Raw genomic sequence first — 16,291 nt, 5'->3', positions numbered from 1 at the left:
GGAGGTCGAATGTCTGTTTAGATGGCATGTGTAGATATGAGTGATGATACCCAATGGACGTTTTGGCTTTCACACAATCTTTCGAAATACTGCTTGCTCTGTTGTGAGTTTACTTTTGGCGGCTACGATGCCTGAGCCTCGCACAGAGAAATCCTTTTTTCATGGATATCAGGACCGACGCCTCTCAACTTCAATTTTGTTTCTGTCATCCAAAAACTTACCACGCGCGGCACGCGCATGCCGCAAGAGCGCGCGCGCCTCTATCCCTTCAATGTGCGAACTGGAAATCCAGCCTCTTGTTCCCCTCATCCGCAGTCGTCGCCAGATATTCCTCGCGTTCCTCCTGCGTCATCGAATCCCACTTCTCCGCCTTGGATCGGTTGCGCCAGACGTAGTACGCCTTGGTCAGCAAGTAAAGGACGATGTTCAACACGTTGATGGCGAGCAGCGCGCGGTTGCCGCGGCGATAGCGCGGTTTGTCATCTACCAGACAGATATCCACAGTGATCAGCAAACAGTTCTGGAGTCGGTGACATTAAAGCGGGACAGTGCGACGACACACCTTCACGGTAGATGTTTGCGGCGATGATGCCGCTCGCCTGGACGAACATGTTGTACACGGCTGCGGACACGGTGCGCGAGCGCACGGTGTTTGAGATGCGCGAGTTCCATGCCACCTGGATCGGATGGGCTGGATGATGATGATGCAGTCAGTCGGCAACGTCGTCGGATCAGCCACTTCGGGTGGAGCGCTTACGTGAGGGGTAGCTGAGGAAGATGGTCATGATGGCCCAGGCTGTCCACTGGTTGAGTTTGTTGATGTCCAGGACGTAGAGAGCGGTCACGAAGGGCAGTGCCCAGATTTGCCCGACCATGGCCGTGAACGCGAGACTGCGCCACACTTCGGCCAGATACGTGACTCCCAGCATTGTGAAGATGTGGACAACCTGTCGAGTCAACTGTTGGCCTCTGGGTTTGGTACATCCGTGCCTGGCTTACCTGAGAGGGAATGACGAGCAGATTCGTGTTCAATGTACTGAATCCAAGCGTCTTCAGCGTCAGCGTGAGGTACTTGGACGGCGTGGCTGGTACAGAATGTCAGCTTTTGCCGTTCCTACCCATTGCGGACATCGACTTACTCATAGGGATTTGGAAAGTAAGTCCGAGGATGTAGAGCGGCCAGAGATCAAAATCTTTCAAGCTCTGCCACAGCATCTTGGGAGTAAGGGCTTCGCGGTTATGCATCTCAGACTTGCTGGGATCTTCTCGGATGACGCGATTCACCATGATAATTTCCTCCCTGGGTAAGGATTAATGACGGCAATCACCAACAGACTAAGCTAAGGAGAAACTTCACCTTTCATCGAACCAGCCCTTTTTACCACGTGCCCAATTGGCCGTCTGTGTTGGCCCGGGTGGCATCAGGACGTATGCGAGCAAGCCGATGGCCAGTGTCAAGATACCCTGAACGGGTTACAAAGTGAAGCGTATTGGTGTGTTGGGCCACAACTTACCTCAATCAAGAAAAGCCAACGCCATCCAGAGTGTCCCTGATGACCTCTGAGGTGCAAAATGCCGTACGCGAGGAAGCTGGCTAGGATGTCGGCAAAGCTCATTGCTGTCCAGAAGAACCCCAAGCGGAGAGAGAGTTCGTGGTGCTTGTAAAAGTACGACAGGTACAGTATGACCTGTAGGTGTCAGAAGTGGGAAACCGGCATCAACGAATATGACGTCTTAGCATACATCTGGAATAAAGCCTCCTTGCAATATCCCAAGGAGCGCTCTGCAAGCGAGGAACGAGGCTCTCCCGTCAAGCTTGAATTGGGCCGAGGCAACGATGGACCACAGAACCATCTGAGTAGGTATCCATCGGTCAGGGCCCATCCACTTGCTTACAAGCTGGGAGGGGAGCTCGGCGCACAGGAAGGAAAGTTTGAAGACAGTGTTGCCCAAATTGTAATCATTAGTATTCAAGCCAAGATTCCCGAGGAAGTCGTCGGTAAGTGCCTGCTCCAGGTTGGAGCGGTCCAACTCCTTCGATGTTGTCAGTAGGTTGAAGGTCCAGAAAAGGATAAAACATTGCATACCAGGGCCATGAACATGATACAAGCAAAGACCATGATGCGGATATCGATCTTTCGAATCAGTTTCTAAGCCAGTCAGCATCGGGAAGCTGCTAGTACATACATGCAGATTCTTACGTATTCCTCTGCCCATGTCCACCTTGCAGATGGGTCAAAACGGTGGATGTTCTCCCAGTCTGGGCGTGGTTCGTAGTGCTTTGCAAGATCAGGATCGTCAAAGACGGAGCGCTGAGTGGCGATGGCTGAGGCGTCGAATTTGGTGCCTCGCTGGAACCAAAATCTGCGCTCAGACCCCGGGTGGCTCAAGAGGAGATCATCGGATTCCTTCTGGTCGACCTTAGTAGTTGGCGCTTTCTTTGCGTTCTTCTCCTCTTCGTATGGTGGCGGAATAGTATCTCCAGGATTCTTGCCCACTGGTGGCCCGCCGAGATCGTCTGCCATGTTGTGTGCGTGCAGCAGGGGTACGGTCTCCGGATGACGGGATGAAGAAGACATGGTGGCTGTATTGACTTTAATACTGGAATTGTAGCCGAGATGAAGATGCGGGATCAGAGAAAACAGCTTTCACTGGTATTGCTATTCCTACCAATTATCACGCAAGTGCTTGGCATGCGGGAGCTGAAATGGGCTGCAGGGTCTGGATGAGGGAGCAGGGAAGTAGGCGAACAGCTGAAGACGTCGGACATGTTGCTTTTGTTGTTTCCTGGTCCAGGAATATCGCCACAGTCTCTATTACTTTGCTAATACCAGGTGATGTGCCTCGTGTGGATCCGGGTTACCTTGTGGTTGGACAACGGCGTTATTTGCCTCAGGCCGACGTTGGCCAACGCACCGACAACACCAAACCAGGTTCTCATGAGAAAGCCACAAGACCACCCCGGGTTCGATTGCAGCTCACGCGATGTGATTTGGTTGACATCGGGCGCTGATCATTGGTGAGGGAAAAAAAAGCCCAGACAAAGTGTCTATCACGCAATCAACCCCGGGTATTCATTATCCTGGGTGCGGGGTCGGAACATGTACACAGTATGCAGCTATGGTAGACGAATAAAAGCATGATCGCATTCATTATTTCTGGAGAGGAGTCTTATGAAATCCAAATATGCACAGAAGCTGGACGCTCGAACATAACGCATAAATAAATATTGTCGCCGGACAACCGGCATCCCAAGCTCAAGTCTTTTCAGTCGCTTGTGCGATAGCTTTACCTAATCGGTATCTATGGCCAAGATTCCGAGGCACGTAACGGCAGAGGTTGGGCTCCGGGTTGGACGTGCATTACCCCACCATCTCACAACTCACCAGTACAATCGAAGAGGTGCGCGCGGCGATAAGGCTCTAGCGATGGCGCAATAATGTGTCAATATTACGGTAGGTTGATGACTCTTCTGTTGCGCTTGGCATCTTGCTATAATTAAGTGACCATCTGAGGTGCCTTGTCCGGATCCAACCCCAATAACCACCACTTCAGCGAAACAATGTCGACTGCCACTGAAACAGCACAGAACTTGGTCGACCGTACCAAGGAAAATCTCGGCTCTGCCGCTTCCGCACATCGCGAGCCGCTGAAGCTCAGCGGTGCTCTTGATCAGTACGAGCATTTCGATGTCACGCCGGTGATCGGCAGAGAGTTCCCCAGTGCAAATCTGAAGGAATGGCTGGAAGCTCCCAACTCGGATGAGTTGTTGCGCGACTTGGCAATCACAGGTAGGGTTGACTTTCTGCAATGGTGACAGGAGGCGGCTCACGAAAGATTGCGTGTAGTCTCGCAGCGCGGTGTTGTGTTTTTTCGCAAGCAGGACGCCATCACCAACGAGCTTCAGAAAGACCTTGTCCGCCGCCTTGGCGAGCTTTCCTGGAACTCGGACAAGCCAAAGACGTCGGGCCTCCACATTCACCCCGTGTCGAACAGCGGCCGAACACTCGGTGGCAAGGACGATGAAATCAGTGTCGTCTCGTCGGAACAACAGCAGAAGCTCTACGTCAACCACCCAGCTTACCGGAAGAAGCAGAGCCAAGCCGATGGGTGGCACTCTGACATCACATTCGAGCCCATTCCCAGCGACTACGCCTTGCTTCGCTTGACCCACCTTCCCGAGACAGGCGGCGGTAGGCTGCACTCGAGCCATCTTTGAGCGAGACGAGAATGCTGATTGCGCCTTTAGACACTCTCTGGGCGTCGGGCTACGAGGTCTACGACCGCCTCTCGGCGCCGATCCAGAAGCTTCTCGAGTCTCTCACCGGCACCTATGCCCAGCCAATGTTCCAAGAAGCGGCCAAAAACAACAACTTCGAGCTCTACAGCCAGCCCCGCGGCGCGCCCGAGAACGTGGGCACCGACCTCACCGCCACCCACCCCATCGTGCGCACGAACCCCGTCACAGGCTGGAAGTCCATCTTTTCCGTCGGCCAACACGCCAAGCGGATCAACGAGCTGACCGAAGAGGAGTCCGAGACCTTCCTCAAGTGGTTCGTCCGGCTGATCGTGGATAACCACGACCTTCAGGTCCGCCACCGCTGGCAGAACCCCAACGACATCGCCATCTGGGACAATCGTAGCGTGTACCACACCGCCACCTTCGATTACGACGGGCTTGGTCTGAGGGCGGGTCAGCGTGCCGTGAGCCTGGGAGAGAGGCCGTACTTTGACCCGCAGAGCACGAGCAGGCGGGAAGCGTTGGCAAAGCAAGCGTCGGCCGAGGTGAAAGTGTCCGAATCTTGAGCTTCTCATGAAGGACCATCCCCAATCGGATAGTGCACATTCTCAAAAGTGTCTTTGGTCTACTTGTTCAATTTGAAACTACAGTACGAGATCTATCTTTGACGATACCTTCCCCTTGCTCTTTCGTGACAGTTGAGCTCTTTTCGGAACAGTGAAGCCAACTCAAACACACTCTGAAGCCTCCCTCTCCCCTTTTCGCTCCCACCCTCTCTCGCATCAACTCAGCCAGCTTTCGGCCATTACGGCTTACAAGCCGGATAGTCCCACAAAGTCTGTCTTCTGCATTATTTGGATTCTGCCGAGGAACCTATCATTCCCAGAGAAATGCTCGAAGAAACGCTTGATACTTTCGACCTTGTCTTCCCATGACATGATAGGGACACGAAGAATCTTTTGCTAGAGCACAACAAGCCTATCTACAGCCTCTGGCGTTGCGGAAGGAAACGCATCCTCGAGACTGACCGTTACATATTCTGTGCACGCAGGCTGTCCGACCTCCTCACCCGCTTTTGAAGACCCGCTAAGAGTACATTTGGCAACGGTGGAAAGGCCAACGCAACTTCAATGAGTGGATAACATTCTGGATAGGCTGACTTATAAGAGACTTGCGGTAGTCCCCACCACTTTCATCTCTAGTGTCATCTTCACGTTATTCTTTTGACATGAATTCTTTTTCTCCTACAATCATAGAAAGTGTGGGAGCATCTGGGAATTTAATCCACAGGAGCCTTGAATATCAGAAAGAGCCGGCCCTTGCTGTCAAAATCCTCACTCGTACGTATTCGCTCGCGACATACGTAAAGCCATGCTTGACGCTCCCTTGCCCCCACGAACGCTGATCTCACGCCACCGACCTCGCCCTCCTCAACTCCCCAAGCCTGGCCTCAAATCATCTCAATGCCTGCCTGCTCCTCAGCCTCCAACCCCTTCTTTCCTTCCCTCGAACTCATTCCCCTTGTTCCCCCTAACCGCCCACCCATGATGACACGACGCCCCTCACACCACCACAACCAAATCATGCAGCTTCGCCCCCCTCGTCCCGAACCTTTCTTTCCTTCTTTCTTTCCTCCCAGAACAGAGTCCCCCATCGCCGCATCCCGCATCCACCCGCTAGCACAGAACCCTCAGCGTCTCTCTCCGCTCCGCCGCCACGCTCATCGACAGCCTCCCCACCTCCCACATCCTTCCTCCGGCACGCCGCATCTTCGACGGCTCGTCCACCAAACGACACGTACCGCCACCTTCCACTTCCTCTTCCCTTCCGCCTCAACCTCAACGTCATGCGGAGTGCGTCGTATCGGTATTGGTGCGCGTGCGGGCGAGGTGGTAGGTGCGGAAGTGGATGGCGGTTGGTTGAGAGGCCTGAGGTTTCGAAGGTTGGCGAGGGAGCTAGGTGAGGAGGGAATTAGGGAAGGAAGGAAGGAAGGACGTGCCTGTTTGGTTTGGGAGATGGGGGGGTTAGGAACGGGGGTTTGGAGGTGGGTGGGGTGGGGTGGTTTTTGTTTTGTTTTCTTTGTTTTTTCGATTTTTATTTTGCGTCTGGGGGGACGATGGTGGTGTTGGGGGTTGCGGGGAGATGGGGATGGTGGGTTGCCGGTTGCCGGGTAGTATTGGTGCGGGTGCATTTCGGAAGGATGGAAAGTAGAAAAACTCGAGGGACGTACCATCTTGCAGCTCCAGAAGGTAGACGAGGCAGCTCCCCTTTGTAGCAAAAGCATCTTCGAGGATGCGAGTGTCGACTAGCTCCCAGCCGAAGACGTGGGGAAGGATGATGATGACGCCCTCCGGCTCGGTGCGGGTAGGCGGTGTTGCAATGTAGCAGTCTAGGCCGTGAACTTTGTCGACGCGGCCGGATGGCGTTCCGATGTGGATCTTGGCTGCAGCGCAGCACTGCTGGATCATTGTGGGCTGAGGGATTTTCCGTGAAGGATTGCGGCGAAGCAAGAAGATGCGGTTTATCGATGAGTGTAGAATTGGTGATGGCGGTAAGCAACGCGGGACCGCGGTTGAGTTCCCCAATGCTCATTACTTCTCTCAAGTGGCGATGGCGTGGGTGATCTGAATGGATCGGGGATGGAGGCGGAGTAAGAGAAAAGGTCGAAGACAGCAAGTTAGAAGCGAGAAAGTAGTGAAGGCCAAGGAGACGGCGACAAGAACTTAATTCTGGCCTCCAGCCCCCATAAGAACGTGTTTCCTCCCATCGGCGCCGACATTTGAGATCTGGTTGATGTAGATTACCTTGAGCGTGCCCAGTGAGCCTGACAAGATATTCAATTTATTGCAGCCAATGTATGCGCTGGCGCACATGAAGACCTGGAGATATGAATGCATAGTCAGCGAGTAACGAGACATGATGATGCTCAAGCCCGATGAGCAATGTTGTGGTGCTGGTGGGAACAAGTGAGGAGGGCATCACGGCATGTTGTGGCTGGCGACACGAGCTGACATGACCGGAGTTTAACCTGTCGCGTCACTGCAACCCGCGTCTCGCAGCGCTCGCACTTCCTCACCACCGCTTATACCCATCTTTGCATGCCTCAATATGGTACAGGACACCACACCGCCCGGTCAATGCCATGGTCCAGCCGACTGATTTCTCCGCGCAAAGGTCCACGCCGAATCCTCCACCTTCGCCGCCGGCCTGACCAAGCCTGACGTCTATTCTCAAGTCCTCGACCAGGCCAAGGCCTTGGTTGACGGTCAGAGGAACTGGGTACGTGTCGCGTGAACCTCAGGAAAACCGACGCTCATCGTCTTTGTTGAAGGTCTGGTACGCGCCTGCTCCCGCTCCTCTCCATCTCGCCATCCGCGCCTCGACTTGAGCTCATCGAATGTGCGACAGCAACACCGCCAATGTCGCCTCCCTCCTTTGGCACGCCTTCCACTCCCTCCCCGCGCCCTCGTCCGCCGTCAACTGGGCCGGTTTCTACGTCCTCGATCCCTCGGCCACAGAACAATTGATCCTCGGCCCCTTCCAGGGCATGGTCGCCTGCCAGACCATCCGCTTCGGTAAAGGCGTTTGCGGCGCCGCCGCCGCATCACAGCAGACACAGCTCGTGCCTGACGTTGAGAAGTTTCCCGGCCACATCGCCTGCGACGGCGCAAGCAAGAGCGAGATTGTGGTACCCATAGTCCAGAATGGAAAGACTGTCGCCATCATTGACATTGACTGTGCCGAGTTGGAAGGCTTCGACGAGGAAGATCAGAAGTACCTGGAGGAGTTGGCCGCGCTGCTGGCGGGTGCTTGCGACTTCTAAGAGCAAGTCGTAGGAACGCTACGGTTACATGGCCACATCAAGCCTGGTGCTGGCCCGTTTTGTCAAGAAAAAGATCAGATCTAGTTCTCCTGTTTCGGCAGCAGGCTGTATTAGATTGGCCTATGCCTAAGAGGTACTCGCCGTGCTATAACATCTGCACAAGTTTATTGTAGAGATGGCCATTTCGTAGATGTCTAGTACTAAATACGTTTAGAGAACTTGCGTTACATGTGTGACTATCCCCATAAATCAATCAGTTCAACTCTGTGATTTCGATAGCTCCCAACGTGCGCCTCGTTGTGTCCTCGCCTCCAAGAAGCTTCGAAGCGTCCACATTCCCCGTGAATGTAGTCATCGATATCTTCGTCCAAAATTTGAGTCGAGGATGAAGACAATGCCGGTGCGGGTTTGGAAATAGATACATAGAAAGATCGCATCTTCGGGCGTGCAGAGGAGCATTTTGGGTTGTCCGCTTCGTCAACTCCGTCAAACACAAGCATTGTTCTGCTGTAACGCTCAGGAAACCAGCGGACAAGAGTGAGGACGCCCTCCTGAGTATCCTGGATGTAGTTCGTAAGTTGCTTGAGTGTCAATGCCACGTCAAGATCAATGCGGTCCTCACGATGGTTCCGAATCATCTGGGCTAAGACTGAACGAAATGCGTTGTCGAACTTGACGCTATCTGGTTCTTGTTGGTCAACAAATTGGAACACGGCATCGCCATCTTTCGATACTTCAAGTTCGGGATCGGATGTGATCGCTTCCTTGCAGCGTAGGAGATTTCAGATGAAGCCAGCGCATAGGAGCGTCTTCCCATGGCCGGGTTCTCCTAAGAATATTAACGGAAAGCTTGAAAATTGCTTGGCGCATTCTTACCATTGATGAAGAGACCTTTGCTTTCGCGCATCATGTATACTTTCCCCAGACGCAGCGACAACACTTGCCTATGATCTGATATGTGTCTTATGGCACAGCTAAGGCCCTGTGTCCTCTTGCCTTTTTCGGACTGGTCCTTCATATTTTGATTGATATGTTGGCGCATTCATTCATTTCCTGATTTCCTGGAAGAGATTTTCTATATAACAAGTTGACACTAGGGTAAAGGTTTAAATAATGCGCCTACCTACGCCTTTTCCTTCATCTGCTTTTCGCTGAGCAATGCTGATACGTTGAGGGTCTTGGATCTCTTCATCCAAACCTTTATGTACTTTCGAAATGTCAAGGGCCATGCTTTGCACCGTAAAATTCATTACTCTTCAAGGACGACCACATGATTTTTGAACCTCGCTTGGATACTTTCATAACTGTCCCAAATGAGACAAAACTCTGTGTTGGGCAGATTTTGATCCGGGCCCATAGGCCATCGTTTGGTGAAAACATCGTACAAATGGCGAGACAGAAGTCGACAATGTCCGCGTAGACACAAGAAATTGATGATAGAAGACGAATATTGTATGTCTGCTCAAAGGATTTTCGTTCATATGGGCTGACGATGAAGTCTTCGTACAGCGGGAGAACAGAAACCATTCCGTAGAACATCTGTGTGACTTTTCGAGACGCTGAATGTAGTTGGATTAAAGGAGCAGATAAGTCGAATAGCGCCCCAGCCTTGTCTCCGCCGCTAGGTGGCGGCTTTGTCTCGAAAGCCATTTTGGTACCTCTACTGCTCCGCTTCCTCGCCAAAATCGCCGCCTATCCAGCCGTCCAATCAGCCTCATCAAGGTACGCACCAGACACAGGTAGAATTCTGGAAGAGGTGTTCGATGTTGCACCTATTCAACGTTAGGTTTCATTCCCTTTCGTCTCCAAAGGGTCTTCATATCCGGCCAATTCAAAGACCGATACTCCCCCCCTGCATGCGACCTTCTACGCGCGATTCTCATCCACGTCCGGCCTCGATCGAACGCCGTATGCTAGATATCATGATGCCCTCTCGCCGCACCCAGCTTCAAAGCTCGTTCGTCATCGCAAAGAATATGCCACCACACGAAAAAACGCCGGTACTATGCCCATGACCTTGCCCCCATAAAGGTAAAAGCCGCCTCTTTGCTGAACCCCTCCCAAGAAAGAACGCCTCTCCCCCCCAAGCCCATTATCATATTACATATCCACAGTAGTAGCGTTAACCAAACGAACGGCAAGGCCCTCCCCTCCCCTCTCTCCACCGCGCACTTGCTCAATGCATATGCAACTCATTCTCCCTCCTCTCGTCCTCCTCCTCCTCATCGCTATCGCTCACCTCCTCCCAATTCGCCAAGCGCCTCAACATGCGATTCTCGGCCTTCAGCTCGCGGATCCGGCGCTCGTACCCCAGCCCGGCGTCGGCGCTCTCCTTGAGCGCGTGGCGGGCGAACTGCGCGACGCGGCCGAGGCCGGCCTGCCAGTCCTGGTGCTCGAGGCGCAGCTCGAGGTTGGCCTGGCGCTCGCGCTCGAGCAGCGCGTTGTAGTGGGCGTGCAGGGCGAGCATGGCGTCGTGCTGCTGGTGCGCGTACGGCCGCAGCTTCTCCACCACCAGCGCCAGGCTCGTCTCGTAGTCCTGCACCAGGCAGCGCAGCGCGTTGTTTTGCGCGTCGAGCGACGACGCGGCGCCGTGCGCGGCCTGCAGCGAGGCGCGCAGGTTGTTGATCTCGGCGGCTTGCTGCCGGTTCGTGGCGGCGGCGAGGTCGCCGTTGACTTGGGCGATGGTCGGGGAGGTGCCTTCTTGGGCGGCGCGGGTCTGGGGGGTAGGGCGGAGGACGAGGGGTTAGCGATGGGGTGGGTGGTGCCGGCCGCCGGGGGTGGGGAGCGAGGGAGGGAGGGATTGCTGGGGGGGACGAGGGTGGTTGGTTGGTTGGTTTTCGGGGAGGGGGGAACGCACTTGGATCTGCTGCACGCTGTTCATGATGTTGGCGGTTTGGTTCCGGTTCTCCTGCAGCACGTCGCTGAGCTGCTGCACGACCTGCCACAGGTGGTTCATGTCGGTCTGGTGGCCGCCGCTCAGCAGGCCGTTCACCAGGTTCGGCATGCCGCCGGAGCCATTGGGCTGGTGGCCGGAGCCCGAATTGGGGGGTTGACGCGGGAGAGAGTTTGCCATGCCGTTTGTAGCGTCAATGTAGGCGTTGTTCATGCTCCTCGGGAGGAGAGACGCAGGGGAGGCGGAGGCGGTCGTGGCGCCGCCGGAGGAGCTACCGCCGTTGCTCTGGGTCCGGCGCGCTGGATGCGGAGCTTCGAGAGCGCGTCTTGGTCGTACTAAGCTGGGCGATGAGCGGTCGCGAGGGGACTGTTGCTGTGGAAATGAATGCTGTACGAAAGTGCGAAGGGCGAGTAGCCTGGTAGTTGGATCGTCGTGTACTTGCTGGGCTGGTAGCGTTAGCGCCGTGGGTTGGCTGGCACGTTGCGCGCTGTCTACGTTCGGCGCTAAAGCCGTATCGCGGTCCTTCCATTCAGCAGCTGCGCCGGTCCCTGGTTTTTCCCGGCCCGCCTCAACCCATCCCCGGTTGCATGCAGCGGTTTGCGCCCCGCTCCAGCACTTACCGTAGTCGCAGCTATCCGATGTAAATTCATTATCGGGGCTTCGGCTGGAGTCGAAAATGATGGCGCGATGGCTTAAACCTTCTCCAGGGATATAGCTTACGAGGAGAGCAGTACAAGATCTCCGGGTAACCTTCAATAGTCTCATAATCTAAAAGTATGGTATCAAACAAGAGTCCTCGAGCAGGGTTTAGAATAGCAACGGCGAATACTACGCCTCAAATAATGCCGCAGCCTCGACCAACGAACAAGGTCATCATGCAAGCTTTCCAGCTTCACACAAAAAGGCAACCCCTCTTCATGCAGCTCCACCAACCCCATTAACAACCCCATCCATCCATCTCTCCCACACAAACTCCGCCCCTCACCCCTCCAACAACGCCCTCACCTTCTCCCTCTCCATCTCCCTCCTCATCCTACCCCCCACCACTACCGCCACCCCATCACGCCCCTCCTCCCCCGCTTCCAGCCCCTCCGCCCAAGCCCCCACCCTCGCACCGACCCTGACCCCCAAAGTCTTGGCCTCCCCAACGCCCTTGCTCAACTCCCCATCCCGCGTCACCAAGTTCGCCTGCACGTTCTCCCTCGGCCCCGCGAGCGCTTCCACCCGCCCCCGCACCTCTCTGCACCGCTCCAGCCGCCTGCGCGCCGCCCGCCTGCGCGCATCCAGCTCTTGCAGCCGCGCGACGAGTCTCTCGTAGCGTGCTGCTGCGTCGGCGTCTGCGTCCGGCAAAGGCGTGGACGTGGACGTGGCGTCGGATGATGCTTCTGCCCAGGTGGGTGGGAGGGCGGCGATGGTGGGATGTGCGGTGAGGTCGGCGGAGGGGTGGAGGGGGTAGAGCGGGGGTGATGTTGGTGATGTTTGCTGGTCGGAGTGGATGGAGGGGCCGTCGTGGGGTGCTGTGATGGAGAGGGGAGGGGCGCCGGCAGACCAGTAGAGGGCGTCGATTTGTTCGGCGACGTGGCGGATGGCTAGAGATGGGTAGGCGGATTTGGTGTGTCGGCGGAGGAGGCGGTTGACTGTTTGTTTCGATTGGAGTCAGACTTGATACCGTAACGTCATTGAGTGGGAGAGGCTAAGACATGACGAAGTGCGGTATACAGCTGGTGCTGAGTGAGGCGCCAATGATGTATGTGTTTTGCGATAAACCGAGTTTAGATAGAGCCAGAGTGAGGAAGTATAAGGGAAGGATGTTGGACGGTAGAAACAGCATTCGCATTGAGCTTTTAAGAAGTGTACCTTCTCTGATTACATCCTTCATCACGTTCTCTGGAATATCAGATGCTTCCAAGTTGCCTGTTCTCCATCTTTCTGGAGCTAGTAGCGGCTGCGACAAGATACGCGTCTGCGTGCGTAGGAACGCCGACTTGAGGCTGATGACGGTATTGCTATTTGTAGACATTGGTGTAGGCAGGGCCAGGATAGCTGCTTGTTCGCTCACGGTCGCAATCGGGAGAAGTAGAGGAACGCTTGTAAGTTGTAAGCTAACGTTGTCGCGCGGCGACGGGAGACGCGTCGAGAGCAATGACGCACGTCCATCCACCCGGACGTTCCCCGTCGATCGGCGAAAAACGCGGACCGAGCGCCGACCGCTCTCATCCATGCTTCGGGGAAGAAAAGTAGCATAGGTCATCGCCGCCCATCACCGAAAAGCCGCAGCCACCGACTCCCCATCACCCATCAACTCCCACCACTCCGCCAATCCGACCGCCACCTTCGGACGCTCTCCCCCTCCCCAAACCCTGCCACCACATATAAACAGTCAAAATGGTCAAGCTTGAGGAAGGTGTGTAATCGACGGAAGAGAGCTTGCTTGCTCTACAATCTCTGCTTTCCACTCCCGCCCGCCCTACGCGCATATCCCACCGCATCTCCCACACCCATACGCACACCCCACAACAGGCAATGCGCCTTCCACACACCCCCGTCCGAACAATCAGCGCGCTAACCAATCCCCCAAACGAACAGTCCCCGACGAGGAGCTCTACGCCGAGCAGACGGGCCCCAACGCGGGCGAGGACGACTGGGACGACGCGTCCTCGACGACGTCGGACGCCGACAGCGACGTGTCGTCGCTGGTCCCGGACGAGGAAACACTATGGGAGCGCATCGCCGCGCTGCAGGACATTGTGCCCGCGCACCAGCGCCGCTTCGCCGCCAAGTCGTACACCAACGTCTCGTCGTGGCTGGGCACCGGCCTGCGCGTCGGCGCCAAGTGCCTGTGGGTCGTCGGCAGCAGCGCCCTGCTGCTCGGCGTGCCGTGGGCCCTCGCCTACGCCGAGGAGCAGCAGATGATCGAGATGGAGCGCGAGATGAAGATGCAGCAGAGCGCGAACGATGTAGGTCATTCCTTTTTTTTTTCCCATTTCTCCCTTGCCGTTCCCGTGGTTCGAGAACGCTGTCTAGCCGGCGCCTGGGGCCTCGCGAGATTGATGTATGACCGTTCGGCGTTGCTGACAACTTATCCTACACAGCTTTTGGCTCCTGGGAGTGCGACGCAGCAGCCTGGTGAGGCTCGCCCGGCTTTGTAAGCGCACCGGTCCTAAACCGGAAACTATTATCGTCAACAACTCCCATCACCAAGGGGGAAATCACGAGAGCGAAAGATGTCCATATCTCTGTACAAATAGTCTGGGGAAGAGGAAGTGGGCGCAGTTTTTATCTATCTGCGAAGGCCGGGCCTGGGCAATGGAAGGGATTTCAAAAAGGGACGAACGCTTCTTTTCACGAATGTGCTTACCATTGGCTTGAAAAGCTGCGAATAATGGACGTTCTCACCTGTATTATCAACGTTTCTCAGCTCATTGACCAATCCGAAAGTTTCGAAATCTGCGCAAGCTTTGATGACGTCAGACATGTTTCGAGTCGTAAGAGCAGTTGAGTAGGAGAAGCTTTTATCGTCTGCATGCTATATGTACAGTATCCACAACACCGTGCCCGCCGTCGCCTTTTTTGTCGCCTCTCTCTCGTCCAAGTGGGAGCTCGCGTGCTTCGCGTTTTGTAAGCTTGTCATGTTCGTAGCCAAGAAAGGAAAAAGAGCTGTCTTCGGAACCCGTGTCTCGATTCGTGCATGCGTGAAAGAAGACGGCCAATTAGAGACGGCACAATTAACCGAGGATAGAAAAAGGAACTCGCGAGTGGTGGGCCGGGGTAGTTGCAGACCTAGGAAGAGGAATACCTGGAACCGCGCGTTGAAAAACAGACGTCTATATCGAGCGACCAAATGGAAAGCCGGTGCCTATTTCATCGCTCACAATATTCCCGCATCCGCCAAATCCGAGCTGGCAATAATTCCCAGAAACAAGCGCGCCCGATGCAGGGTTTGGTAATACAGTCGAGGTGTGGTATGAAAGAGAAAGGTTTATGCCGTACACGAGGGGACTAGAGACATGACGGGAATGTCCCTAATCAGAGGAGGGGAGGTGTCGTTGTTTAGAACGGCGGGGGCGCGCTCGCAGCAGCAGCGCCCTCCTGTGCCATCATGACCTCCTCATCGGCGGCTTCGATCGAGACGCCAAGACCGACCTTGGCTGCGTTCTGTGGTGGACGTTAGAGTTTATCATCACGAATCTAGACAACATAATGACGTACCTTGGCATGATCAATTTCGCCCGAGAACGTAACCTGCACCGGCGGAGCGACCCGCTTCTCGAGCAGACAGCCAAGCTTGCCCTTGCTGTCGATCTGAGCGCGGAAAGTGCTTGCACGGAAGTCGTACTTGGCACCGATGGTGGTGGTAGCATCCTTGCCGGGCGCACCCATCATCTGGGCCATGGCGGGAGCGAACTCCAGGCTGACGGAAGCACCAGCCTCGACCCTCTCCGTCAGTCTCCTCCAGTAAGAGCCCTGAATTCCACCGGAAGCCAGCATCTGACCGCTAGCGATCCAGTCATCACCCTTGTAGCGCGCCGCGTAGCTGAGCAGGCACTGAGGACCATGCGTCATGGCAGCACGTTCGTACACACCCTCCAGACCCAGCGAAAGACGCTTTGTCACCGCCTGCAGGTAGCTACCAATGAAGATACCGGTAAGACCGCCGTCAAGGATGGAGGGGTTCATGGCCTTGATCGAGGCGCTGAAGTCGGCACCAGTGTAGTCGTTCTCGAGCTGCAGCATCGACTGGCCGGCGCCAGGCGCGACCTGCAGGCTGGTCTTGGTAACAAGGCTGTTGGTCCAGCGGTAGTTGAAACGGCCGGAGAGCGAGAAGTCATTATCGATGTTGGCTTGCATAAAGACCTTGGGCCGAATTAGTATACCAAGGTCGTCACGACGGTTCCGGGGCACGGCGACGATGCGTTATCAACATACCTTCGGCGAGCCATACAGAGCGGCGTAAGCGTAGGGCGGCAGGGCTTGCGAGCCCATAGACAGAGCATGCGAGACCTGGAACAGCGGGGCGACGCTGAAGGCCTTGGTCAAGTCGGCGCGCAGGCCGGAGAAGGCAAGGTTGTTGAGAAAGACATCGCGCTGGACTTCCTTGGAGATGTTGTCGACGGTACCCGGATTGCTCAGGCCCAGCGCGTCTCTCCGATCCGAGTATGCCGAGTAATAGGACTGCAGCTTCCTGAAGACGGAGTTGTTGGTGAGCACGTCGAGGGCCTGCTGGTCAGCCTTCTCTAGTGACGCCATTGCAGCGAGAAGCAGCTGTGCGGGCGGGAAGAAGCAGGCAAACTCGGCGCGGTAGGCGGCCGGGCAGCAGGAGCGATTGGGAAATGGG

General features: G+C 55.4%; 7 protein-coding genes across 7 annotated transcripts; 3 read left to right on the top strand and 4 right to left on the bottom strand.

The window, feature by feature from the left end:
- Positions 1-268: 268 nt before the first annotated feature.
- BKCO1_24000104 (phthalate transporter) lies at positions 269-2,579 on the bottom strand (the record flags this gene model as incomplete). Its single annotated transcript, XM_020273060.1, has 10 exons — positions 269-483; positions 563-691; positions 758-947; positions 1,000-1,085; positions 1,140-1,300; positions 1,358-1,464; positions 1,515-1,688; positions 1,744-2,034; positions 2,088-2,150; positions 2,202-2,579. The coding sequence occupies 10 exons, from the start codon at positions 2,577-2,579 to the stop codon at positions 269-271; spliced, it is 1,794 nt and encodes a 597-aa protein (XP_020130551.1).
- Positions 2,580-3,562: 983 nt separating this feature from the next.
- Positions 3,563-4,806, top strand: BKCO1_24000103 (family taurine catabolism dioxygenase; the record flags this gene model as incomplete). The annotated part of the gene is made up of 3 exons (XM_020273059.1): positions 3,563-3,791; positions 3,849-4,193; positions 4,250-4,806. The coding sequence occupies 3 exons, from the start codon at positions 3,563-3,565 to the stop codon at positions 4,804-4,806; spliced, it is 1,131 nt and encodes a 376-aa protein (XP_020130552.1).
- A 1,015-nt stretch (positions 4,807-5,821) lies between these two features.
- BKCO1_24000102 (dienelactone hydrolase family protein) lies at positions 5,822-6,708 on the bottom strand (the record flags this gene model as incomplete). The annotated part of the gene is made up of 2 exons (XM_020273058.1): positions 5,822-6,195; positions 6,471-6,708. 2 exons carry the CDS (start codon positions 6,706-6,708, stop codon positions 5,822-5,824), a joined length of 612 nt encoding a protein of 203 aa, XP_020130553.1.
- A 929-nt stretch (positions 6,709-7,637) lies between these two features.
- BKCO1_24000101 (gaf domain nucleotide-binding protein) lies at positions 7,638-8,063 on the top strand (the record flags this gene model as incomplete). Its single annotated transcript, XM_020273057.1, has 1 exon — positions 7,638-8,063. The coding sequence occupies one exon, from the start codon at positions 7,638-7,640 to the stop codon at positions 8,061-8,063; it is 426 nt and encodes a 141-aa protein (XP_020130554.1).
- Positions 8,064-10,239: 2,176 nt separating this feature from the next.
- BKCO1_24000100 (glutamyl-trna reductase) lies at positions 10,240-12,976 on the bottom strand (the record flags this gene model as incomplete). The annotated part of the gene is made up of 4 exons (XM_020273056.1): positions 10,240-10,779; positions 10,921-11,587; positions 11,942-12,593; positions 12,814-12,976. 4 exons carry the CDS (start codon positions 12,974-12,976, stop codon positions 10,240-10,242), a joined length of 2,022 nt encoding a protein of 673 aa, XP_020130555.1.
- Positions 12,977-13,341: 365 nt separating this feature from the next.
- On the top strand, positions 13,342-14,105 carry BKCO1_2400099 (mitochondrial import receptor subunit tom22; the record flags this gene model as incomplete). Its single annotated transcript, XM_020273201.1, has 3 exons — positions 13,342-13,360; positions 13,543-13,913; positions 14,049-14,105. 3 exons carry the CDS (start codon positions 13,342-13,344, stop codon positions 14,103-14,105), a joined length of 447 nt encoding a protein of 148 aa, XP_020130517.1.
- A 901-nt stretch (positions 14,106-15,006) lies between these two features.
- Positions 15,007-16,203, bottom strand: BKCO1_2400098 (mitochondrial import receptor subunit tom40; the record flags this gene model as incomplete). The annotated part of the gene is made up of 3 exons (XM_020273200.1): positions 15,007-15,111; positions 15,166-15,810; positions 15,883-16,203. The coding sequence occupies 3 exons, from the start codon at positions 16,201-16,203 to the stop codon at positions 15,007-15,009; spliced, it is 1,071 nt and encodes a 356-aa protein (XP_020130516.1).
- Positions 16,204-16,291: the final 88 nt, after the last annotated feature.

The sequence above is a fragment of the Diplodia corticola genome (assembly GCF_001883845.1).
Source record: "Diplodia corticola strain CBS 112549 chromosome Unknown scaffold24, whole genome shotgun sequence".
In the NCBI taxonomy this organism is placed as follows: Eukaryota; Fungi; Ascomycota; class Dothideomycetes; order Botryosphaeriales; family Botryosphaeriaceae; genus Diplodia; species Diplodia corticola.
The sequence above is the reverse complement of the archived record's forward strand: the minus strand, read 5'-3'. Positions and strand labels throughout refer to the sequence as shown.